We start from the raw sequence: 24,490 nt of genomic DNA, 5'->3' as shown, positions 1-24,490 counted from the left end.
TGCCGTGAGATCGCTGGTCAGGTGGTGGGGGCGTGTGCAGTGCAGGTGCTCAGGTCCGTCTGAGAGTGTGGCGTGAATCCTGGCCCACGCTCCCTGGGTGTCTCGCCTGCTAGGACGTGAGGTGTCCCTGTCAGCAGGGTGCCTGGTGGCCCACGCGCACGCGCTTCAGAGCCCGCATCCAGTCCCCTGGGCTGCACCCAGCACGGCGGGGCCTCTGCTTCTCTGTGCTCGTCTGTCTGCACTTGTCGTCAGCGCAAGGTGCCCTGGCTGCCGGTTGCACGGTCCGGACCGCAGGAGGTCCTCCTGCCTTTCCCACGCCATCGGCCGGGCAGCCGTGCGAGGACTTCCTCTTTCTCCCAAGCTCTGAGCACAGGCACTGCCCGTCGTTCGGTGCCCCGCTGACTGGGGGGCGCCAGTCGGTGCTGCGGGCGTGGGCAAGGGAGTCGAGAAGTAGGAGAGGGAGCTTGGCCCCTTCGTGGCCTGAGGCTGCTCTCACTGTGGGGGTTCCTGGCCAGGGGGCCCCGAGCCCAGGGGTGCAGGAGACAGTAAGGCCGAGTTGGCTCAGTGGGTGTTTCCAGTAGGCTGTGGCCCTCTCTGAATCGGTTGCCAGCACTGGTATCTGCAGGGCACACGGGCGCAGGGGGGACCAGCAGGCAAGCTGTGGTCCCATCTGAGGAGTCCCCTGTGCTGTGACGTTAGGCCAGCGATGAGCAGCTCCAGACAGGCATTGCCACAGGTTGGAGTGCGCCCCTGGCAACAGTGGGCCCACGTGGGGCGTTCTGGGAGGGCCCTCCAAGGGTGGGGCGTCGGTGCTTCCTCACCAGATGCCTGCCGGGAAGCCCCGCCAGCCTGGACCCCGGGGTTAAGGGGCCTTGTGGGCTGTGTCTGGGCAGCAGCCATGGACCCATGTGGGCACGTCCCACCTCTGCCACTCACACCTGCTCCCTGTCCTGAGCTGCTGCCGCCCATGGCGGGGGGGGGGGGGGGGGGTTCCTCACCCCAACAGCCCCTGTGCCATTTCACTGAAGGGGACACCTCAAGGGGGTTGGGAAGTGGACACTTGTCTGCTCGGGGCACTGGAAATCTGCTGAGGGCACAGTCCCTGTCCCTCTTGGCCTTGTTCAGTGACAGAGAACCTCCTTCCCGGCCCCATACTTCTGCAGGTGGCCTGGAACCTACCCTGGCTGGTCCCTGGAAGCCTCCCTTGCCCTGGTGATGCTCCCACCCGATCCTCGCACATCTGTGGCTCTGCTGCTTCCAGGGCAGTTTTCATGGGGGTGTGGGTGGTTCCCCCGGCAGCCCCCTGGGCTGGCCCCTTCCTGTCACGTCAGAGCCTTTGATGTGAGTTAGGTTTCATGTAAAGAAAGTGCTTCCAAAAGCTACGTTTATTGTTTAAAAAAAAAAGTCTCTGTCTACATTATTCAAAGCGCAGAGAGCCGGCTTGTTTTCCTTAAGTTCTCCATTTCAGCTTGTGGGTCACTGTTCTTTTAATGGATCTAACAAACTGTTATTTGGGGGCAGTAGGTTTTTTTCTTCCAAAGTCAGCTCGATCGACCAGTACTGACCCAACACGTGTCTCGAGCGAGCGGCTCAGCGGGTTTCCGCAGGTGCGTGTGTCTGTGCAGATACAGCCCTCCACACCCGCCGTCTGCCCCGTAGGTTCGTGCACACGAGTCGCCCAGCCTGCGTGGCGTGGCTGGTTTCTTCCATGTGGCACGGTGCCTGTCAGTGGTCGGTCAGGTTCGCTGCTGGGGAGTGTCCGCTGTGTGGAAGGGCCACGGTTCCTTGATCGACTTAACCACGTGTGACATTGGGGATGTTTACGCACACGTGTGAGCATACACGTACTGACGCACAAGTAAGCTGTCACCTGTAGAACAGGAACATATTTTGCGTGTTTGTGGTGCGCCGGAAATACCACGTACTCGTACGCTGACGAGGAGCAGAGCTGGCCAGATGACCCTGCTGGGCCAGCGTGGTGGTGGCAGAGCCGTCGGGGGGCCAGACCCACGCAAGTACGGTCACCTCGTGGGGGGCGGAGGAGAAAGTCTTTCCAGCCAACGGAGCTGGGACAGCCGACTGTTTATATGCACAAAAGGAGGCTACATACAGACGTTACACTGTTCACCATCATTGAAAATAGATTATCGACCTAAATGTAAAATAAGAAACCATAAAACTTCTCAGAAGAAAACAGTAGAAAATCTGGTGACCGACCTGGGGTTCGGTGGTGACTTTTTCGGTGCGACACCAGAAATTTGACCGTCCCTTGTAGAACTAAATTTATTCTTACCACGAGGTCCAGTCACTGGAGTCCCAGGTACTAACCTGATGAAACAAAAACTCGTGTCCACAGCAACACCTGCACATGGTGTGGCCGGAGATTTATTCCTGACTGCCCAAACTTGGAAGCATTCAGCGTGCCTGTGCGTAGGTGAACGGATGAACAAAAGCAGGTACGTCCGGACCATAAGATATTATTGAGCAGCAAAAAGAGGTGCGCTGTGAAGCCGACTGAGTGTGAAGGTCCAGTCGGCTTCACTGAGCGGCTCGAGGCCGGATGGCGTCCCGTCCAGCAAGGCAAGGAGCTCCACCAAGCCGCAGGAGAGGAAGCGTGGTAAAGACAGAATGGCGCTGCAGGAAATGAGCAGAGAAGGGGGCGGAAGGCGTCTTCGGGGCTGACCGCCGCCTAGCGCCAGCCAGCTGACTCCGTGCCGACTGCAGGTCGCATTCCTGGGGTAAAGACACACTTCAGGCGGGTGTCAGGTCTCTGGTTTGCTGACTGGTGGGGCTCAGCCCAGGTGACTTGGTTTTGGGCCTGCCGTCTCCTTTTTAACACTACAAAGACGGAGGGTGAAACTCAGGTGCGTCTTACAAAGTGAAAGGAGCCGTATGGAAAGCCCACGTACTGTGTGATGTTCCATGGTGACATTTTGGCAAAGGTGCTGCCATGTGGTGGTGAGGTCAGTGGTGTCTAGGGCAGTGGGGGTCCGTGGACGGAGCATGGAGTTGAACGGGTGTTTCAGGTCTCTGTGTGGTAATGGTAGCTTTGGGACCCTTTGCATTGGGCAACACGGAGAGCAAACCTAATGGATGCAAATTAGAGAAAAGGAAGGAAGCCAGGACGTCGGGGACCCCAGGGAGCATGGCGGAGGGTGCAAGGCTCTGCGGTATCACACCTGCGTGAGGCCACCCCAGCTACGGGGCTGGAGTCTGCATGGCTCCAGGCAAAGCATGAACACACGAGCCCTGTGCTCTCGGGGACGCAGGTGCTTCCCGCAGGGGTCTGACCAGCTGTGCCGCTGCCGCACGCACCCTCTGGGGTGAGGGACCGAGTTAGCGGCCGGTGGAGGCTGGGGACTTGGGATGTCCCTGTGGCGTAGGGGCGACAGGGAATCGGAGGGAGAACGGCCCAGGAGATGACGGCTGGGAGCTGGAGGCACTGGCTTAAGGTGGACCCTGAGGGTCACACAGGGACACGGTTCAATCCAAGCACGTGCACAGTCAGCACACGCGGCTCCATCTGTCCACCAAGGGGCCCAGAAGCTACGGGGCGTCGAGCACTCCGGCCCCCGGAACTTGGTTCCCCAGACCGTCCTCCAGCGAGGGAACCAGGGCTCCTGGACGAGAGGCAGATTCCAGGCCTAGGGAAGGGAACGCCAAGCTAGTCTGGAGGGTCGTCCGGCGCCAGCCAGGAAGAGCTCAGAACAAACCGAGTCCCATAAGGATGGGGTTATGTCAAAGCTCTGATACAGGAGAAAAACTAAAAGTCCTCACAGCGGCCAAAGTGGGAACAATTGGAGCAACAGAGTTTATAAAGTCGCATCACAGCGTAATTCAAGGTATGAAATAGACACCCACAGGTCCGCTGGTACAAACGGTCAAGTGAGGGAGAAGAGCCAAGTCACCCCGCAGATGGCCTCCAGCTGAATTAGGAGCTCCTCGCCAAGGAGTGGGGGCTCGGCCCCGCAGCCCTTGCGTGCCGGTCGTGCCGAGGGACCCTCCCAAGGGCAGAGCAGGGAGGGCGGCTGACGGCACCCCAGCCAGGGGACGACAGAGCTTGCTAGTATGAGATGATCTCACTCCCAAAACCTGTAACCCCAGTCGAGTCACGGGGAGCAGCGGACAGCTCTGATGGGGACACCCGACAGAACACCTGACCAGTCCTCTTCAGAACTGTCCAGCTCTTCCAAAACGAAAGTCTGAGGCGCCGTTACCACCCAGAAGTGCTGAAGAGACATGACGACGGAATGTCATGGCCGTCCCGGTGGGATCCTGGGGCAGAAAGGGGGCTTTATTTATTTTTATGAGTTTGTTTTATTTATTTGTCAGATAGAGCACAGACGGGGAGCAGCAGGCAGAGAGAGAAGCAGGCTCCCCCCAAAGCAAGGAGCCTGATGTGGGACTCGATCCCAGGACCCTGGGATCATAACCCAGCCCGAAGGCAGCCACTCAACCCACTGAGCCCCACTGCGTGCCCCAGGAAGGGGCTTCAGACAAACAGGAAATCTGAAAACCCACAGACTGCGGTGAACGCACCAGCACGGACTGGTTAACTGGGACCGACATCTGTACTGTTGGAAGGTGCTGACGGGGCTGCGTGTGGAGACGGAGGCATTCTGTACACGGTGCGCCTGATGGACGCGCCTGCTCAGTAGCCCTGAAGGTCGCCTATAGCGCCCACGCGGGGTCTGGCTCGGGGGGCGGACCCGGTGTGGGAGGCGCCGCCCGGCACCGCTGGGTCACAGGTGCCCTAACATTTCGGCTCCCTCAGTCTGTCCTTGCGGTGAGCCCTCTGCAGGTCACCCATGGCTGCAGAGCCGTCTCTGGATCACGCTGGGAGGGGCCTCTCCGGGGCCTGGAGGGGGTCGCCCTGGGAGGGCGGCTGAGCGGGGGTCTTTGTGCTCCTCCTGCAGCCCGTGTGGACCTTACCTCCCACGACCCCCAGACGGACCGGTGTGCGTCTTCGGGCAGGTGCGTGCCTATGGGCCCTCTGTATGGGCTCCTGTGATGGGGACACGGAGTGGCCGGTGTCCTTCTGTCCCTCTGCGCCTCCTACAGTCCAAAGGCCAGCAGCCACGGGAGCCAGGACTGACCAGGAGACTGGTCAAGAGACTCAGGGTCCCCTGAGCGAAGGCAACACAGCCACGGCGGCCCACAGCCGGCATGATCAGACTTCATCTTGGTCCTCCACCCCGCCCTTGGCCCTGGTGTGGGGACAGGCAGGCGTGCCAGGGTTTCCTGTGGGGCCCGGCTTCGCCTGTGCCTGCCCTAGGCTCCGAGTGCCCTTCACGGGCAGAGGGAGACGACGTGTTTCAGGCTGACCCCTTTGGCCTCCTGTGAGGTCTCATGACGTGCTTGCGTCGGAGCCCAACAGCCCACCTGGAAGCAGCAGGCGTGTGTGTCTTTGCCGAGAAAGGGCCGGCTGTGGGGAGAGCAGGCCGCGCAGCAGCCCCAGCCCCTATGCTGGGCAGGGCGGCCGTGAGCACCGTGTGTGTCTGCAACCCTGGTGACCGGACGTGCACCCGGTGCTCCCGTGGGCTACAACGGCTGGGTCCCGGCCCTGTGGGGCAGGAAGCGGCTTTCCGGGAGGCCCCTCTGGGGCCTGGCTGGCCGCGCACACCTTGTAGGGGTTCTCTAGGTGGGAAGCACGAAGTGTGGTGGGGCGCCACGGCGCAGCCTATGTCAGGCCCAGCCCACCTCTGAGGCCCTTCTCCGGAGGGGCCCTTCTGGGCGGCACGCGGGCTCCGGAGGCCACGGCGTCAGCCCTCCCCGCTGCCCCCCCCCGCCCGCCCCCCAGAGTCACTCCCACCTGGGAGACGCGCACTGAGGGGCTGTCTGTTCTTTATTTGCAGAGGTATTGTGGCCAGTATTTTGGTTTTCTTATGTTTTGGAGTCACACAAGCTAAAGACGGGCCGTTTTCCAGACCTCATCCAGGTAACTCGCCCTTTCTTTGTCCGCGTGTGCCCACGTAACACTTCCGTCCCGGGCGGTCGTCTGCGTCCGTGCTGCCGGGGGCGGGTGGCCTGTTCTTCCCAGCCCCTCCCGGCCGGCCCGGGCACGCCGCTGTGCCCTCAGGAGGGTGAGGGCTGGGTTCCTCTCCCCTCCGACCCTTCTCCGCCCTCTGCTCCCCCCCGTCCTGCCGTGGTCCTTGTCCCCCTCTTCCCCCCGCTCTGTCTCGGGCAGCTGCTTCTGCACAGTGAGGTGCCCCAGGACTGGCCGTGGGGTCGGTGTGGGCCTGAGCTGGGGTCCCTGCTGTGGAGGTGCTTGCCGCATGCGATCGGCAGAGTCCTTCTGTCTCTCACGCCGACCCCCAAGTTAAGGGAGGCGTTCTAACAAGCCCTCGAGCCTCGGAGCTGCAGAACGTTGCTTATGCTGCCCCTGGTCCTGCCCCCAGTCCTGACCCCGTATCCCACCCCCTGTTCTGCCCTCCTGTCGCACCACACCCCACCCCCCGCCCCTGGTCCTGCCCCGACCCTGTCCTGCCCCCACTGTCCCATCCCTGGTCCTGAGCCCCTCTGTCCAGTCCCCAGTTCTCCTTGACCCCATCCTGCCCCTGGTCCTGTCCTGAATCCTGCCCCCTTATCCTGTTCCCCTGTCCTGCCTCTGGTCCTACCCCCAGCCCAGGCTGTCTAGGGCTCCAGCCTCGTTGAGGGGCTGCCTCTGAGGACAGGGCGTGGTGAGTTTTCCTGAAGTCTTAAGGCTTAGTAACATGTTTCTTTTCTGTGTTAATACGGGATGGTATTCATTGTGGAATATTGGAAAAATAAAAAAACTATTTTTAAATAGAAACAAAAATCAGCCACAGAAAGTAGCCACTTTAGGTTTTAATGTGATTTTAGGAGTCGACACACATACACAGCTTAAAAAGTGGGACCCTCTTCGGTGGCTTTTCTGTCATTTCTTTCCCACTTCAGCTTAGCGCAGACGTCCCCTTGGTAATTCTGTGTTTGGCAGCCAGACGTTCACGGGTGCTTGTCTGGCCAGCGTCGACGTGCGACGGTGTGTCCCCAGGCCCGCAGCATCGTGTGCTGCGAATTTCTGCGTGTGCGTCTGGGGTGGGTCTGATCGTTCGTTTAACACCAGGCCCTGGGAGTGGAAGCCGCAGGCCAGGGCGGGGGCGGGGGCGGGGGGGCCAGGGCGGGGGGCGCCCTGGAAGCCGGTGGTGGGACCGACCCCACAGAAGTGGTCGGGGCGCTGTGGCCGTGAGCCGGACCCATGTGGCCTGCTGCTCTGCCCCCTCAGTGTCTGCTGGGGATGCTGATGGTGGGTGACACCTCCTGGTCCCTGCCTGGGGGGCACCCAGCCCCCCAGCTTCCCATGGCTCTGTCACCAGCCTCTGAAGGCTCTGAACTCCCAGCCAGCATAGGGGGAAGAGAGAGAGAGGTTTGAAGCCGCCACAGTCAGAGCCAAGGTCCCCGTGCGATGAGTGCCTACTGGACTGGGCAGAGTCAGTGGTTCCAGGCGTGGCAGGTCCCTCGGGGGGTGCTGGGCCATGCTGGAGGCTGGACAGCTGCTTGGCCTCTAGACTCCCGGGGGCCCGTGTGCTCTGTCCGGTGGGGGTGCCAGCCAGCCTCGTCTGCAAGCCTCCCCTGTGGTCTCCGTGGGCTGCGTGAGTGCCAGCCCGGCCCCCGCCCTCGGAGGGCCCTCTCCCAGCCTGTGTTCTGGGCTCGGCTCCGCCTTCCTTTAGTTTGGAGGCTGCGGGTAAATGGGTTCCCTGCCGGTCACAACTGTGGGAGCCTGTTGTGGAGCCCCTCCTCCCCTAGAGTTGGCAGGAGGACCAGGTGGCCCTGTGCAGCGTGCTGTGGGGAACCAGGGAAGGCTCTTCGGGCCGGCAGGGTGCGCGGGTGCGGGCGCTGCAGGACCCCCTGGGGGTGGGGGGAGGGGCGGGCTGGCTGCTCGAAAAGGCCTCCTTGCCTTGATGATTTTCACGCTCATCTGTGGCTCCTTCCAAACACTAGAGAAAGCAGAGCGTGGCCAGGGCCACAGAGGCGGCTGGACATGCTGCTAAGGGAGAAAGTCAGCGGGCCGGTGGGGCAGGGGCTCCAGGAGCTCACGTGGAATGTAGGAGGCGCAGCGCCGGCCGGCCGAGTGTTTGGGGGTGGGCGGGCGGATCTGGGCCCTGGGGTCTCTACAAGTGGAGGGTGGCAGGTAGTGGGCGATGGCCGGCCCCTGACTGGGGGCAGTGGTCGGGGAGGAGACAAATCCAGTGTCCGAGGGTCACAGGAAGGTGCCTTCGCACGGTGGCGGGGTGAGCGCTCCGGGGAAGGCGGCCTGAGTCCCTTTTCAGAGGCCCTTTTAGGTCCTGCTGCAGCCCTTGTCCAGGGACAACTTGCCAAGCTTTTCCCAGACCCGAGGGCCACAAGGGCAGCATGTCACATCCACTCTTGATCCCGTGCCCCAGAATTCCTGCAACAAACCGTCCTGAGAACTGACCGCCTTCCTGCTTCCGTCCCCACCAGCCTGGGCACTCCTGGGTCTTGGGGCTGTTTCCCCTGCAAGCAGATGAGGCACAGGCCCCGAGTGCTGGGCAGGCCAGAGCCCCATGAGCTCCTCCGCGCTGGGCTGCCCTGCACCTGCAGCAGAGAGGCCAGGCTGGGCCTCTCCCACCTTGGCAAGCACCAGCCTTTTTATTCAAGGGGAGTGAGTTTTTCAAAGCAAACTCTTAGGGTTTTTTTGAACAGTGGTAGTAAGCAAAGGGAAAGTAGCTATCTTAGGCCTTTATCAGACAGGGTTATCAAGATTTCCGGAAGGTGGAAGTTAGCACGTTGGTCCAGGAATAACTCCTCTCCTTGTAACCGCGTGCTGGTGAGAAACCGCTTTCCGCATGAGCTCCGGGAACCCGGCGCTGGAAGAGATGGGGTCCTGGCTACGCAGAGGCTCCAGAGGGACAGTTTCTTTCTTCTCCGTTCTGTGGCAGTCTGGCCGGCCCTGACAAGCCAACGGGACACACGCGTGTGTTGTCTGCGGGTGGCCGAGCGAGGGGCCGTCTCCGTCACGTCACATTTCGTTTCTTTCTGGGGGAGCACGTGTGTGCTCGGCCCGCCAGCAGCTGAGAAGGGCACCACCCCAGGGACGGCTCGTCCCTCCCAAATGCGGCGTTTCCCCAGACCGGCTGCCACAGCCAGGTGCGGTCTACTCTGGGGATCCAGTGGGGCTCACGTCAGAAACCGTGTCGGTGGGACCCCTCCCGTGGACCCCCGGGGGGAACCACGTCCTGCCCACGTGGGAGAAACTGCGTCCTAGGCCGTGGGTTTTCTTAACTCGATAAACGGCATCGGCAGAAGGTTACTGCGTACTCGCTGAGCCACAGGTCCGCAGTGTGACTGGAAGCATGGCCGGGGGCGGGGGTGGGGGGCGCCACCCAGGACTGGCCGGGCTCGGGTGGCGCTCTCTGGGCTGCGGGGCCCCGCCTGACGCCTGCACCCCGCGTCTCCGCAGCGTACTGGAGGTTCTGGCTGTGCGTCAGCGTGGTCTACGAGCTCTTCCTCATCTTCATACTCTTCCAGGTAAGCAGCTTCTCCGTCAGATGGGGTGGCCCATCCGCTCCTCCGCAGCTTCCGCGGGAAGCAAGGCTGCACCCCCGGAGGAGTGGGCAGAGGCTGTGGGGGCTGCCGTCCGGGCACACCGTGTGCTCAGAGGGAGGTTGGAAACCCCTCGCCCTGTGAACCTTGGGTCAGGACTGGGCACTGGCGTCTGTCGTTCCTGTTCCTCGCCGGCTGGGTCCGGGGTCTGCTGCGATGGTGACCTCGGTCTGCAAAGTCGTTCTGCACAACCTCGGAGCTGCCAGTGGCTCTCGTCCCTCTCTGGGTGTGGCCCCATTATCCTCTTCAGTACCGCGCTTGTCACCCTGCGCGGAGAAGCCTGCCGTAGCTTGGGTCACCCGTCCCTGCGTCCCCCAGAGCCACCGACCCACCCGCTCCCCCTCTATCCCCGGGGCCCCTGAAGGGCGTCTGGGTCCCGTGCATCCTTCTGCCGAGTGGGGTGGCCAGCGACATCGGCGCCATTGCTAGAGCGGGGCTGTCGGCGACGGGCTCTCGTGGGTGCAGCTGTGGGCCCGTGAGTCGTGCACACGTCACCCATAAGGAGCAGCCGGACAGCCCCCAGCCCCCTGCACGTGTCGGGATCTGTATTGTGGCCGCTGTTGGCGGTGTGTGGAGACTCCTGCTTCTGTTTGCATTTCGGGAGTGACCTCACACTGTGGGGTGTCCCCATGGCAGGCTAAGCCTCCAGAGGCTTCTCAGCTCTTGTCCAGGTTCCATGCCCACCGGCCTGGGCTCCTGCTGACCTGCTGTCCTGACACAGGGACACAGCAGTGTCCAGCCTCACGTCCCATGGTTTCCGAAACCGCATGGGGGTGATTTCAGTTGTCAGTGATGTCAGGGTCTGCGAGTCATTTCCAGAGACCCCAAGCGGGGGATAGGGTCCATCGCAGGACAAGGCAGTGCAGCTGGGTAGCACGGGGGGCCGTGGTCACATGACGCCATGCAGGTCTGTGTCCTCTGCCCCTCCGTCCCCCTCCCTCTTCTTCCCTGCCTTGGCTGGTACTTGGGGCAGGAGCGGGGGGACGGGGTCCTGACCGTGGGCATCCTGGGATCCCTCTCTGTGGACCGAAGGCCCCAGCTGGTGGCCAGAGAGCGCCCAAGGAAGGGGAAGGTCTGGGCCTGCAGGTGGGGCAGCCTCTGACCACGCGGCCCCGGAGTCTCCTTAGCGCTAAGGCCAGAAGGAGCGATTTGCCAGCGCAGGCACCCGTGTCTGGGAAAGCTGTCCTGGTGCGCTGCTTCTGTGAGGGGAGGTGGAGAGGGGAGGCGGCAAGACGGGTGCCCCAGCTGTGTCCCCGCGTGAGGGGAGTGGGGCATCACCTTGCACGTGGACCCCCCAGTCTGCCCAACCCTGTGTTGGGGGGACGGCGGCAGAGACAGTGTTTGCCTCCCCTCGGTGGAGGTGTTTTCCACACGCCCCAAGCCACAGACATGGCTCGAGGTTTCGGGAGTTAGCCGGGTGCTCCCATGGCCACCAGCAGCGTCTGGCCCCGCTAACCAGGGTGCTGGCCTTGCAGACTGTCCAGGACGGCCGCCAGTTTCTGAAGTACGTGGACCCTAGGCTGGGGGTCCCACTGCCCGAGAGGGACTACGGGGGAAACTGCCTCATCTATGATCCACACAACAAGAGCGACCCCTTCCACAACGTCTGGGTATGGGCGGGGCCCAGGAGCCTAGTGCTCGGCAGGTGCCCGGGTATTGCTGACCTGTCCTGGATGTTTCTAGAACCCCAGTCATTCTGCAGATCAGACATGGCATGGCCCTGGCCTCCCTCCTGCTAGACCCAGGGCTCCCTTCAACTCAACCCACTTGGAGGAGGGTTAGGGGGGCCCCGGGGGTCGTGCAGCCCACATGTGGGGCACCGGCCCAGCTCACCAGGGCCCAGGTCCCTGCCATCCAGCCTGAACATGTAGTCTCGGCCCAGCCACGTACTCCCCTGGGGACCCCGTTGACGAGGGCACCGGCTCTCCTTGGTGGTCAAGGCGTGCTGACCGTGTGCGTGGGACCATGGCTTTGTCCCTCGGGTCCAACCAGTGCCACTTGGGAAGGCTAAGACTGTCCCAGCAGCCTGGACGTGGTGGGAGCGAGAGACGGGGGGCTGTGGGCTGCACCTGAGGCAGCTGTCCGGCCCCCACAGGACAAGCTGGATGGCTTTGTGCCAGCACACTTCCTTGGCTGGTACCTGAAGGTAAGATGACCTCGGCGGGGGGACGCCCTGGGCCTGCCTTGTGCTCCAAGCCCATTTCCCAGATGCGCACTGCCGTTCCGAGAGCCGGAGCGTGGTGGGTGAGGGCCTGGGGGCTGTGGCCCCAAACCTGTGCTGGTTCTTGGCACCAGCAGTGTCTTGCCCCGCCCGGGAGGGCGCTGGGGATGTCCCCCCAGCGGGCCTGGTCTGACGCTCTGCTGCGGCCCGCAGACCCTGATGATCCGTGACTGGTGGATGTGCACCATCGTGAGCGTCATGTTCGAGTTCCTCGAGTACAGCCTGGAGCACCAGCTGCCCAACTTCAGCGAGTGCTGGTGGGATCACGTAGGTGCCGCAGCTGCCTGGGGGGGAGGTGCAGAGGCCCCCGGGGAGGGGGCAGGGCACTCACCTGCGCTGCCGGCTCCTGCCCGCAGTGGATCATGGACGTGCTCGTCTGCAACGGGCTGGGCATCTACTGTGGCATGAAGACCCTCGAGTGGCTGTCTCTGAAGACGTACAAGTGGCAGGGCCTCTGGAACATTCCAACCTACAAGTGCGTCGCCTGAGCAGCTGCCCTGCTCCCTGGGGGCCAGGGTGTCCCCGTGGGGTCTGGAGGTGACGCCAGTGCGCCTTTTGGGGGGAGGGGCAGTGGACCAGGGTTCTGCCCGCGTCTCTGCTCACCAGATCTGCCCCCCAGGGCCCCAGTGGTGGCCAGGAAGCCTGCGGTCAGCTGCCCTTCGTGCCCCGGGGCTGCTCTCCTTACCATCCCTTTCCTTTGGGATCGGAAGCAGCGGTCTGGGAACAGACCCGGCAGGGCACTGGGCAGCAGGGGTCTCCCCACTCATCCGTCATGGGGCCCGGGGCAGCAGGCGGGGTCACAGGGAGGGAGCAGCCACTGGGCTCCAAGCACCTGGCATGGCTGCCTGGGGGACAGAGGCTCCACAGGATGACGGAGCCCTGTGCTCCCAGGGGCAAGATGAAGAGGATCGCCTTCCAGTTCACGCCCTACAGCTGGGTCCGCTTCGAGTGGAAGCCGGCCTCCAGCCTGCGGCGCTGGCTGGCCGTGTGCGGCATCATCCTGGTGGTAAGGCCGGCCCGTGTTGCGCGCGCCCGCCAGGCAGCCCGGCTTGCCACCGACTCTCCTGTGTCTCCCAGTTTCTGTTGGCAGAACTGAACACGTTCTACCTGAAGTTCGTGCTGTGGCTGCCCCCCGAGCACTCCCTCGTCCTCCTGCGGCTCGTGTTCTTCGTCAACGTGGGCGGTGTGGCCATGCGGGAGATCTATGACTTCATGGACGACCCGTGAGGGCCCAGGACGGGTGGGGCGGGCCCTGGCCCCCTCCGCGTTGCCGCCCCTGGGGCCCAGCGACAGCGCCCTCAGCCGAGTGCCCTCCCCCCGCAGGAAGCCCCACAAGAAGCTAGGCCAGCAGGCCTGGCTGGTGGCGGCCATCACGGCCACGGAGCTGCTCATTGTCATCAAGTACGACCCGCACACGCTCACGCTGTCCCTGCCCTTCTACATCTCGCAGTGCTGGACACTCGGCTCCGTGCTCGTGCTCACCTGGACCGTCTGGCGCTTCTTCTTGCGGTAAGGGCGTGGGCTGTCTCCCAGGCCAGGTCAGCTGGCATCTGGGTCATGGGGTCCCTCCCTGTAACTCTGGGAGCGTCCCTGTGAGGGGCAGCTTCTCAGGACCTCCGTGGGCCAGCTGGCGGTGACCTGGCTCCCGCTGTCCCCAGGGACATCACCCTGAGGTATAAGGAGACGCGGCGGCAGCAGCAACAGAGCAGGGGCGACCAGAGCACAGCCATGAGCCATGTGGATGGACACCTGCCTGAGCCCGAAGACCTCCCGGGGCCCACGGAACCGGAGAGCGAGGGGGTGCCGGCCCCAAACTGATGTAGCTCCCGACCACCGGGAGCCCCTCGGCCCATGGGGTCAGACCCTCCTTTTTCCCATGCGCATAGTGGGGCCCTGCGGGGCGGGGCGGAAGGTGGCCTGTCCCAGATGTGCGCGTGTGTGAACACGGTGTGGAGGGGTGTGGGCACGTGGGCTGCGTGTTGCTGAGGCTGCTCTGGGGTGACGAGTGTGGCTGGGCTGGCCCTGGGCAGTGGTTTCCTCCCTCCAGATCACAGGCATAACTGTGCCTTTCTCTGCTCTCTGGGCCCCGGCCACTCTGAGGCCCTGGGTGTCCATGCCGGCCACCCCAAGGCCCCAGCTGCATCTCACGGGGAGTGCGGACACCCCGATGGCTGAGAAAAACCTCACCCAGGGAGGTTTTGTCTGACCCCACAAACAGGTGGGCACGGGGCCAGGGGTCATGGGACTGGTCCCCTGAGGAAAGAGAGAGTCAAAGGCCCTGCATCTGAGGTGGGGAGGAGGGCGTGAGGGCCGTCATGAGCAAACAGAACAAGTGCACCGGTGCCGGAGGCCTGCGGCCCTGCGTCATCCTCACCAGCCCCCAGCCTCAGCCTGGTCCTGCCCTCAGCACAGGGGTTGCCCAGGGTGACGGGGGAGCGGGTACATGGGGCCACTGCTGTATTTGTGCGCTCGGGTCGGAGCCGTGCAGAGGGACGGCCAGGCCGGTGGGAGGGAGGCGGCCGTCCCAGGCACGGGTGCGTGCTTGCTGTGGGACAGCCCCGGTGGAAACACACTTAGGACCCAGGCCTGGTGGGGGCCCCACAGAAAAGACAACACTCCTCCTGCCAAAAAAAGTGCTTTAATAAAGTGTCTAGAACTTTCTTGCATTAGTGAGCTGAGAGCATCTCTTGGTTCAAAGCTAGGAGGCCCCCAGGAGGGCACGGCCGGGCTCAGGAGATGATCCTCAGGCCGGGCTTGCGCTCCCCCAGGGCCTGCAGGTCATCATCCATCTCCTCGGACCAGTAGATGTCGTAGAGGCTGTGGGCACCAGAACGTAGGGTCAGGATCTTGTGGGGACTGTGCCCCTCCAGCCTCCCCCCTCCCCGCACACGGCACTCACACCAGCTGCTCCAGCATGCAGCCGGGCTGCTCCACGCTCTCCATCAGCCACCGGATGCCTTCCTCGCTCATACAGTTGTTGCTGAGGTCCAGCTCCCGCAGACTGCAGTTGACCAGCAGGAGCGAGGCCAGGCTGGCACAGCCCTCGTCACCCACATCGCAGTCCCCGATCCTGGGCCGAGACCAGGCACGGGTCAGGACAAAAGGGCCTGCTGCTGATCACAGGGTGATGGGGGGGTCCGCAGCACACCATGTGTGGAGCAACGGGGTCCGGCCTGTCCCCCAGACCTCAAGCTTGGGAGCTCCTAGAGTCGTGCTGTTGGCCGGGTGCAGAGGGCCCGCCAAAGGCAACAGGAGCACACAGCTCCCCTCCGTGGGCACAATGGTCACACTGACCTCACACCACCTGGACCCAGGGCCCAAACCTCCCTGGACAGATGGGAGGGCACCAGAGGGCCTCATCCGACCCCTCCCCTCCTCAAGGGCATTGGGAGCTGGCTGGCTGGACAGTGAGCTGCCAAGGAGGCAACCAGAGGCAGAAGAGCAGGGGTGCAGGTACAGGGTGCACAGAGGCTCCAGGCCTCCAGGGTGAGGACCAGGAAGGGCAGGCCCAGCGCCGCTTGTCCACCTCCGCCCCCTGCCCAAGCCGACCCCTCACCCAGAAGCCACAGTAAGAAGCAGAGAGCAGACGACCGCGGAGACTGGCCCACGGCGCGTTGTGGGGAGCACGACTCGCCCCACGCCCCCGGCGCGCTCACCACAGCTCGCGCAGCACGGTACCCGGCTGGCGCAGACCCTCGCACAGCTCCCGGACGCCCGCGTCGCCTAGCTTGTTGCAGCTCAGGTGCAGCTCCATGAGGTGCTTGTTCTGGGCCAGCATCTCTCCGAAGGAGGCGCAGCTGGCGGTCGTGAAGCTGCAGGTTTTCATCCTGGGAGACAGCCGGCAGCCGGGCCCACAGCTCGAGGCGCTCTCCGAGGCCCCCGGGGGCCCGAGCAGGAAGCCCCCGACCCCCACCCTCCAAAGACAGCCAGCGCCCTACTCCTCCCCACCCCCTCGCAGAGGCCTGGCCCCCAGACACAAGCCACCGCAGCCCTGGGGCCCCTGGGGCCCCAGCCACCACCTGGCCGCACTCACCACAAGGCCTGCAGCTGGCAGCCGGGTTCCAGGACGCTCTCACACAGCAGACGGGCCCCCTCGTCCCCCAGCACGTTGTCCGCCAGGTTCATCTCCTTCAGGCTCTGCTTGGCCCTGATGACGCGGCACAGGTCTCTGCAGCCCGTGGTGGTAATGTCACAGTGCCAGAGCCTGCAGGCCCAGGGGACAGGTCACGGCAGGGGCCCCGAGGCCACGGCCCCAAGGGTGCAGGCCGGGGGCACACTCACCACAGGACCCGGATCTGGCTGCTGGAGTGCAGCAGGCTGGAGCACAGCGTGGCGATGCCCTGGTCACCCAGCTTGTTGTCCCCCAGGTCCAGGACCTGGAGCGAGGGCTTGGCTGCCACAACCCCACATAGGTCCTCACAGCTGGCTGCCGTGAGGCCGCAGTTCTCCAGCCTGGAAGCACAGGAGGGCCGGCTGGGCTGGGGAGACAGCCCTGCAGCACCCACTTCCCCCCGGCCCCCCCCCAGCCAGGCCCAGCACTTACCTGAGCGTCTCCAGCTGGCAGGCAGAGTCCACTAGGCCCTGGCACAGCACCCGCACACCGGCCTCCTCAAGCTCATTGTTGCTCACCACAAGCGCCTTGAAGTGCTGCTTGGCCTTGAGCGCTGAGGCCAGGGACGCACAGCTGGCGCCTGTCAGGTTGCAGTACTCTAGACTGGGGATGGGCGGGGGTCAGAACTCCAGCCCAGGGAGCACTGCCAGGATGGCCTCTCCGGCCCCAGGCTGCGGGGCCCATGAGACCGGGCGGGGGGGGGGGGGGGTGGGCAGCAGGGCCAGGACCATGCAGCCATGGCAAAGGGGCCATCTCCTTGGAGGCTCCCAGCCCAGGAGCCCCCCCACTGTGCCCAGGATGCCCTAGAGCTGGGAGAGAGACACCAGCCTCCCTCGCCCGGCCCATGGGTGCTTGCTGTGGGCTGCCAGGCCCACTCTTGGTGTCGGCCCATGGTCCCGGCAGCACCCAGGACAGCTGGCGGCGGTCTCCCAAGAGCCCCTTCCTCACGGCTCCCCGCAGCCCAGGGTGGGGGGTGGTCTGTCACACACTCACTGCAGGTTCTCCAGGTGGCACTGGGGGTCCAGGAGGCCCTCGCACAGCAGCTGCAGGCCCGCGTCCTCCAGCGGGTTGTTGCTGAGGTCCAGCTCCCGCAGGGTGGGCACGGAGCGCAGCACGTCGGGCAGGACCCCACAGCCGGCTTTGGTCAGGCAGCAGTTCTCGAGGCTGGAGTACAGCCAAGCTGGCCATCAGCACGGCCCCCGTCAGCTCTGGCCAATCCCGTACCCAAGGGAGCCCACCAAGCACAGCCCCATAAGAGGGCCAGAGATCTGGGGTCTCCTGAGAGCACAATGGGGCTGCTCGAGGCACTGTGAGGTCCAGAGGAAGCTGGGCCATGCATTCAGGAATGACAGGCGGGGTTGTGGCACAACCACACCCCTCGGGGAACCGGGGGCCTCGGCCAAGGCAGGAAGGGCCCCCAACGCTCCAGGACTGTCCAAGCAGGTTTGGACCTGAGCCAGGGATGGGGCATGCCCCGGGACCACATGGGTCACGCCGGCTCACCTGAGCTTCCGGATCTTGCAGGCCGGACTCTGCAGGCCCTGGAGCACCAGGCGCACCCCGCCGTCGCCCAGCATGTTGGAGCAAAGGTTCAGCTCGGTCAGGGAGGGGTTGGCCTGGAGGGCAGAGCGGATGTCCCTGCACCGCTCCTCCGTGAGACCACAGTCATCCAGCCTGTGGACAGGACACCAGGTCACCACACGGCATGTCCTGGCCTGTTCGTGGACCAAGAGCTCAACCTGGGGGAGGGATGGTTCCTGGGCGGCCCCTCCCATGAATGACCCTTGATCCCGGCGTGGTGAGTTCAAGCCCCACAGGGGGCATACAGGTTATTTTAAAAAATAAACTTAAAGAAAAGCAGCAGAGAAGTGTGTGGATTATCTCAGGAGGCTTTTGCTGCAGGCTGGGCACCACCAGGGGCCCGTGTGGGGCCCCGTGCTCCCCGCGCCTTCCCGTGCGGCACCGTCCGCGCAGGAAAGCCCGTCTATCTCCGCAAGGAAACCGAACAGCGGAAATGCTGGGAAAAGGACCCTGTGCCTCAGAGGGACACGCGGGAGAGCTCAACAACCAAACCCAGTCTTGACTCCATTTCCCAGCCCACCGCCAGCAGGGCTGCACCCCGGCGCCCTGCAGCAAGGGGACAGGCCCTCAGAGCCTCCATGCCAAGCCCGGGCCACCCCGCCTCAGCCAGGAAGAGGCTGATGTTTTCAGAGAGTGGGAAGGAAGTACAGTAACATCTCGTGCGTGTGAAAATCATGTACAATTCACAGCAAGTCCATAAACAGTGCTTTCGCAGCCCGGCGGCAGTGGGAGGGGGAGCCCGTGCGCCATGCCCGCGCCCACACCCCAAGCGGCTAGCTTCTACCTGACCACCTCGTACTGCTGCATCAAAGGCAGGAGCTCTGTCCACCGGGCGTCACTCAGCTCCTGACACTGGATGTCGAGGTTCATGGTTCGAGTCCAAGTGTTTTCTAGACAGAAGACAGAGGAAGGAGAACATCTCAGCCGGACTCTCAGTACGAGACAGGCCAGAGAGCCAGCAGACAGAAAGGAGTCGTAACAGGACCCCCAAGGCGGGGGGGGGTGGGGGGGGTGGGCTGCTGGTGTTTCAGAAGCCAGTGCCACTCCCCTGGCCAGTGCCCTTCTCCACCTCAGCCCCCAGGAGCACAAATCGGGGCAGGCAAAGGGAGGCTGCAGCCCCTGGGCTCCCCGGACAAAGGCCAACACAGAAGAACAGCAGCAGCCTCACGTCTCAGCCTCCTGCACTCCGCCCTGTGGGCCCTGCCTACCCAGGAGTGCCAAGGCCAGTGCTGGCCATCTGAAGCCGCGATCTCTCACTTGCCTGGCGACACCACGGTGTGGAGACCCCACCTGGTGGGGCACAAGAGCCAGCAAGGGGAGCAGTGCTGCAGCCTCACCCGGCCAGATGCGCCCCCCCCACCTGGCATTGAAGGAGCTCGGGCCTGAGCCTCGCCACCCTGAAGCAGCTGGCGGGAGGACAGGCGCCTGCAGCCGGCTAACAGCTCCTCAAGGGCCACCAGCCACAGGTCGACTGCCCTGGAATGGGCTGAGGAAGGAAAGCGGAGACCCCAGGCCCACTGGCCTGCACTCTGGTGTTGCCCGCATGGGTGGCCACTCGGTTCTGTGTCCACAGTCCCTTCCCAGGGACTCCCAACAAGCCGGAACACGTCCTCCGCCCCACCCTGGGTCAGCCCAGGCCCACGGAGAAATCAGGTAGGACTTTGGCAAATGAGGCTGGCATGGGAGCAGGTCACATGCCCTGAAACACCTCACCAGGGGCAGCACAGAGCCCCAAGAAGTGATTAACTGTCCAGCGTACCAGAGTTCCACGTGGACGCTGACTGCACAGGGGTGTCCCGAGGCCCTGAAGGTGGGAGCCAGAGAGCTGGGTTTCATTCAAGCGTCATCAGAAAGCCCGGGAAGGATTCACACCCGGAAACAGTGCCATTCAGCCGCCCTTTAGAAAAGCCGAGGCAAACGCTGACTGAAGCCCTCAAGAGTCTGCTGGTTCCCTGAAACCGCAGCTTCCTGGGAACACTGCCTCATCTGTGTTCCTGGCCGTGCCTAGCGGGGCCTGGCCGTGCTCAAGGGAGGACTCCCCGCCTCCATCCAGGCGGGTTCAGAGCCTACAGCCAGTGGGGGGCCAGACCAGTAAAGGCTGAGTGCCAGCCAGCAGACGAGATGCCCCAGTGCACACCCTCACTGATGGGCCAGCGGGAAAGACTGAGGGTCGGAGGTCCCGCAACGGGCCGGGTCCCACAAGCAACCCAAGTAGGAAGCCAGAGTTTGCCCAGCCCACTGCCCTGGCCACGTGAGCAAAACCCAGACCCGCCTGCCCCGGAGCCCCGGGTGTGGTCAGTAAATCCCCCAGTCCAGAGCCCTGCGTCATCGCCCCCGGAGAACGGGACGGAGGGGCGAGTTCAGCGGGACCCTCCCTCGCGGTGCGGCCCGCCGACCGGGGTCGGGCTCTGCCCCGGCGGCCCGAGGTTAAGAACGCGGGCGGGGAAGCCGGACGGGGCCGCCGGACGCCCGCACACGCCGCCCCGGGCTCGACCAGACCCTGCGGAAACCTCTTCGCCGGCACCGGGGCTCGGGGGCTCTTCTGAACCTCTGAGCGTCACGGACCCCTTGGAGAACCCCAGGAAGCCGAAGAGGCGCCGCGACTCCCTGTTTCCCCCGGAATCGAGACCCCCAGCAGCTGGGCTGCTCCCCAAGGCCCCGAAGGGCGCTGAAGGCTTTCGCGTGCGAGAAAGGGCCGCGCCCCGAGGCCAGGAGCAGGGTGTTGGTGCCCTCGGCCCGCGCCGAGCCGGACCGCAGGGCAGGGGCGTCTCGGGCCCGCTGAGCCCCGCGCAGGCGGCGGCGGAGCGCGCGGTTACCTGTGCGAGGCGCGGGCGGCGGCCAGGGACGCGCCGGGGTCCGCCCGAGGCCGCCCAGGGCCGCCACCCACCTCCGCGCGCGCCGGAGACTGCGCATGTGTCCCGGGCCGGCGCGGGGACACCCCGCGAGCGAGCGGCCGCTGGGACCCCGCGCGCAGGCACCCGCCGCCCACCCGCCCCGCTCCCCGCTCCCCGCGCCCGTCCCCCGGCGCCCCGGCCCCGCGCCGCTCACCGGCCGCCGAGCCCCCGAGCCGCGGCTTCCGTGGGGCCTGGGGTGCGGTCGGCCCTACGTCCCGGGGCGGGGTCACGCGCTGGGGCGGGCCGCGGGCGGGGCGGAAGGCCGGGGACGGCCCGGGACGCCGGCGGAGCGCGGGGGGAGGGGGGACCCGGGGGACCCCCAGGGCGCAGGAGCCGCACCACCGGGCAGGGCACTCCGCGGACGTGCGGGCCCTCACGCGAGCGCCGGCATCCCAAGGAGGGAACCCGGACCTCTGCCCGCTAGGAACACCGCGGCCCGCAGGGAAAGAGCTTCGAGGGCACTTCGGGTTTCATCAACAGGCGGGACAAGGCCGTGTTTGGAAAACCCCTGAGGGGGGCCGGGGGCTTTCTGCATCGTCCGCCTGACGAGGTCGCCCCCGCCCCCGGCCCGGGCGCGCACAGCGGAGCTCGCGCGCCCGCGCTCCCGGGCGCACCGGCGGAGGCTGCGCGCGGACTTGGACACGGGCTGGAGCGGGGTTGCCGGATGCGTCCTCGGCACGGAGGCGCTCACGGCCTCGCGGCTAACCCAGCACCTCCTGAGTGCCGAGCGCTATGCCGGGCGCTTGGGCCACGCTGGTGAGCAAGGCAGAGCGAAGGCCTCGGGCCCCGCGGAGCTCACAGTCCAATGCGGGGGACGCATGAAATCCAAAAATAAATTAATAGCATTTACAATGCGGAAAGTGCAGGGCAGGGGGTAACGCAGGGTTAAAAACAAGTCGAGAATGAGTGCTGGAGGGCCAGGGCAGAGGTCAGGTAGGTCTCCTCCCCAGCGCCAGCGAGCCTCTGGGGGCTGAGGCCCCGGGGCTGGGGCAGGCGGGGAGGGAGGTGCCCTGGTGTTCAGTTTCATAAACACAGGTGCTCACTGCAGACCTGACCCCATCTTTGCGATCACCAGGGAGCAGCACAGTATGGGATGGGGGCTGAGGACACTGGGAGCTGACCTGTTGCCTGGGGATTAGGTTCTCTAGGGAAATAAAGCGAGGGTTATTCAATCCGGGAGAATATTTGGCTGGGTCAATCCTTGCTCGGGTAACTTGCTGGGCTCCCAATGGACAAGGGGGTCTGGGCCACCAGTGCAGGGCCAGGGGTCCCAGAGAACCCAGTGGATTCAGAGAGGCGGGCTACGGCAGAGACAACCACCCCAGGGCCACCATGAGCTCCTCTGAGCAAGTCAAGTTGTCAGGCTGAACTTTTTACTAACTTTTTTTTTTTTTTTTTAAGATTTATTTATTTAGAGGGGTGCCTGGGTGGCTCAGTGGGTTAAGCCTCTGCCTTCGGATCAGATCATGATCCCAGGGTCCTGGGATTGAGCCCCACATCAGGCTCCCCGCTCAATGGGGAGCCTGCTTCTCCCTCTCCCTCTGTTCCAGCTCATTCTCTTGCTCTCTCTCAAATAAATAAATGAAATCTTTAAGAAAAAAGAAAATGGAAAGCCCTAGCATGCCCACATTCCAGAAACAAAGGCTCTGACATCTCAGTATGTGCTCCTACTCCTCTGTGCTCACAATGTTTTCTTAAAAGAAACATTTGTAATGGTAGATAGAGTATGTCCAAATCTCTACCTTACCCAGCAAAGGCGTCTTTGCAGTGTGACTAAGTAAGGGTTTTGAGATGGAAGATTGTCCTGGATGACTTGGGTAGGCCCAAAGTAGTCCTAAGGTCCTTACAAAAGGGAGGCAAAAGGTCAAAATCAGAGAGATGTGACCAGGGAAGGAAGCCTCTACAAGCCGGGCCAGGCCCAGCAGCAGGTTCTCCCCTGGAAACTGCGGAAGGAACCAGGCCCACGGATACTTGGATTTAACTCCCTAGCGCCCATTTCCCACTTCGGAGCTCCAGAACCGTAAAGTAAGAGACTCCGTGACAACGGGTCACAGCGGCGGCAGGAAACGGACACCCGATGAACTGTGGTTTCCACTTCGGAGGAGCTGCGCGGACAATGTGTACATGAATACACAGGTACACCGACCAGTAACAAACACAGTCTAACTCTGTAAAAACCTTGTTTTTTAAATATTTTATTTACTTGCTTGACAGAGAAAGAGCGAGTGCAGCGGCAGGGGAGCGGCAGGCGGAGGTGATGAGGGAGCAGGAGGCTGGCTGAGGACAAAGCAAAGCTGGCGCCTTGCACCCCCTCTTCACCCGCTCCCCTCCGTAATCTGTGTAGCGTTCCTCAGGCACCTGACCGCCATAAAACGATAAATAGTTAACTTGCAGGGATCGCAATCCTGCAGGACAGCAATCTCCCTTGCTCTACAGATGTCCTAGAGACCTAAACAGGGAGGTTACCTTATCAATAGTGTCGAGGTCGTGCCCCTAAGATGGCGCCGGGTACATAGACCGAGCAGCACGGACAGCCTACCCTGGCCACACAGGACCTCGTGCTTGTCACATGAACACCGTATGCCACCACTGCCTACGAGCCCCAGATACCTCCTGTTCACGTGAACGCCTCTGTGATTGGCTGTTATGCCCTATATAAGGCATGGGACCTTCCCCACGGGAGGAAGGAGAAAGATCGACCAGGGAATAAACACGAGCTTGTGCATCGACACGTGTGTGTGCTGGTGTTGCGTCATCTCTGCAGGCAGGGAGAGCGCGACACAATCGCACAAATTTCCAGAGGCAAATAACTCTCAGTTCCTGAAGGCCTCAGGTCTCCCTCCTCACCATACACTGGAGGAGGCCGAGCTAGAAGGGAAGGTAAATGATCGCAGGATCCTAACACCCCACCAAGGACCTCCCAGCTACCTTGATGTTAGTGCCTGACCTAAAGACACTGATCAGGCCATAAGGGCAAGGCCTCCCCGGGGCACCTTGCAGGCCCTCCCTAACACGTGAGAACTCTGTTGAAACCTCCCGTCCCTTCACCATCCCCCCAACCGCCGGGTACATAACCTGCCGACCCTACAACGGGGCAGCAGCTCTTCCTGCCCACGGGTCCTGTCCCTGTGCTTTAATAAACCACCATTTTGCACCCAAGAGGTCTCAAGAATTCTTTCTTGGTCATCGGCTCCGGACCTCAGCCCACCGAACCTGACCTAGGTTCCAGAACTTCATCAGGGACAGAGAGCAGCAGACTCCGTACCTGGCCGGGAGCCCGATGTGGGACACCCCCGTCCCCCCCACGACCCTGGGATCACGACCTGGGCCAGGCAGGCGCCCCACACAGTGTAGCCTTCCCCGTCACACCGCGCAACTGCCCGAGCGCAGCCGAGCCACGCAGCGGCCCTCCAGACCGCGACCCGCCCTCCCGCGGGACCGCCCCGCACACCACCCCAGAGCGGGGCTTCCCCGGTTCGGGGGTCCTTCCCAGCCACCGCCCGCCGGAAATGCTGCGCAGCCCAGCAGCCTCCCCCGCACTCGTGCGACCCCGCGCCGGGCGCCGACAGACCGCGGGCTCCCGCCGAGCCTCGAGAGGCCGCGCGGAGAACCGAGCCGCGCGCAGAGCCGGCGCGCGCCCGGGGCGCCCCAGCGCCGGGACTCCCAGCATGCCCCGGGAGGCAGCCAATGCGCAGGTGCGCACGCGCGGGCGCACTTGAACGCTCTGACGCCACCAGCACGCGCCGACCTCGAGCCCCGGAAAGCCCCTCCCCCGCCCCGCCAGACCCCAGCCCCACCGGACCCCGCTCCCCCTCCCCATGCACCCTGCTCTCCAGTGTCACTTCAGGACCTCGCGTCCACCCTGGCAGCATGGCTGCAGGAGCGCCCGGTGCGTGTTCACAGGCGATCCGACCAAGGTCGGCGCCGATAAGAGCAAACCCCGGGCACGGACCGCAGGACTGACTTACCTCCAGAAGACAGGCGGCGAGAGGGACAGACCTCGCCCGGCAGGGGCGGAGCCTGGCGGGGCGCGTTCTTGCTGCGGCGTCGGGACGGGCGGTGGGGCGGGGCCTGGACGCCGGGGGCGGGGTCTCGCGT

The 24,490-nt window shown here is 63.9% G+C and overlaps 2 protein-coding genes across 6 annotated transcripts in view; one reads left to right on the top strand and one right to left on the bottom strand.

The window, feature by feature from the left end:
• PTDSS2 (phosphatidylserine synthase 2) overlaps nt 1-14,472 on the top strand; it is a 24,529-nt gene extending 10,057 nt beyond the window's left edge. Inside the window, exons 3-12 of the mRNA XM_059152798.1 lie at nt 5,856-5,938; nt 9,443-9,510; nt 11,061-11,195; nt 11,681-11,731; nt 11,960-12,073; nt 12,163-12,281; nt 12,698-12,812; nt 12,884-13,029; nt 13,130-13,315; nt 13,465-14,472. Of these exons, the coding sequence (XP_059008781.1) occupies nt 5,856-5,938; nt 9,443-9,510; nt 11,061-11,195; nt 11,681-11,731; nt 11,960-12,073; nt 12,163-12,281; nt 12,698-12,812; nt 12,884-13,029; nt 13,130-13,315; nt 13,465-13,624 (1,177 nt within the window). The 3' untranslated portion in view covers nt 13,625-14,472. The remainder of the gene's footprint in view (nt 1-5,855; nt 5,939-9,442; nt 9,511-11,060; nt 11,196-11,680; nt 11,732-11,959; nt 12,074-12,162; nt 12,282-12,697; nt 12,813-12,883; nt 13,030-13,129; nt 13,316-13,464) is intronic.
• Nucleotides 14,429-24,490, bottom strand: RNH1 (ribonuclease/angiogenin inhibitor 1). Of its 5 annotated transcripts, XM_059152770.1 has the most exons (11): nt 20,547-20,647; nt 19,258-19,395; nt 18,283-18,388; nt 17,421-17,591; nt 16,911-17,081; nt 16,350-16,520; nt 16,088-16,258; nt 15,840-16,010; nt 15,463-15,633; nt 14,706-14,876; nt 14,429-14,623 (listed from the first exon to the last, which is right to left on the bottom strand). In XM_059152770.1, exons 3-11 carry the CDS (start codon nt 18,366-18,368, stop codon nt 14,536-14,538), a joined length of 1,371 nt encoding a protein of 456 aa, XP_059008753.1. In that variant the 5' UTR covers nt 18,369-18,388; nt 19,258-19,395; nt 20,547-20,647; the 3' UTR covers nt 14,429-14,535. The 5 variants fall into 5 exon arrangements, with proteins under 5 accessions (XP_059008753.1, XP_059008770.1, XP_059008743.1 ...); XM_059152787.1 differs by lacking the exons at nt 19,258-19,395; nt 20,547-20,647 and adding an exon at nt 24,361-24,490; XM_059152760.1 differs by lacking the exons at nt 19,258-19,395; nt 20,547-20,647 and adding an exon at nt 24,243-24,279.

Source organism: Mustela lutreola, chromosome 1, assembly GCF_030435805.1.
Source record: "Mustela lutreola isolate mMusLut2 chromosome 1, mMusLut2.pri, whole genome shotgun sequence".
Taxonomy (NCBI): Eukaryota; Metazoa; Chordata; class Mammalia; order Carnivora; family Mustelidae; genus Mustela; species Mustela lutreola.
The sequence above is the reverse complement of the archived record's forward strand: the minus strand, read 5'-3'. Positions and strand labels throughout refer to the sequence as shown.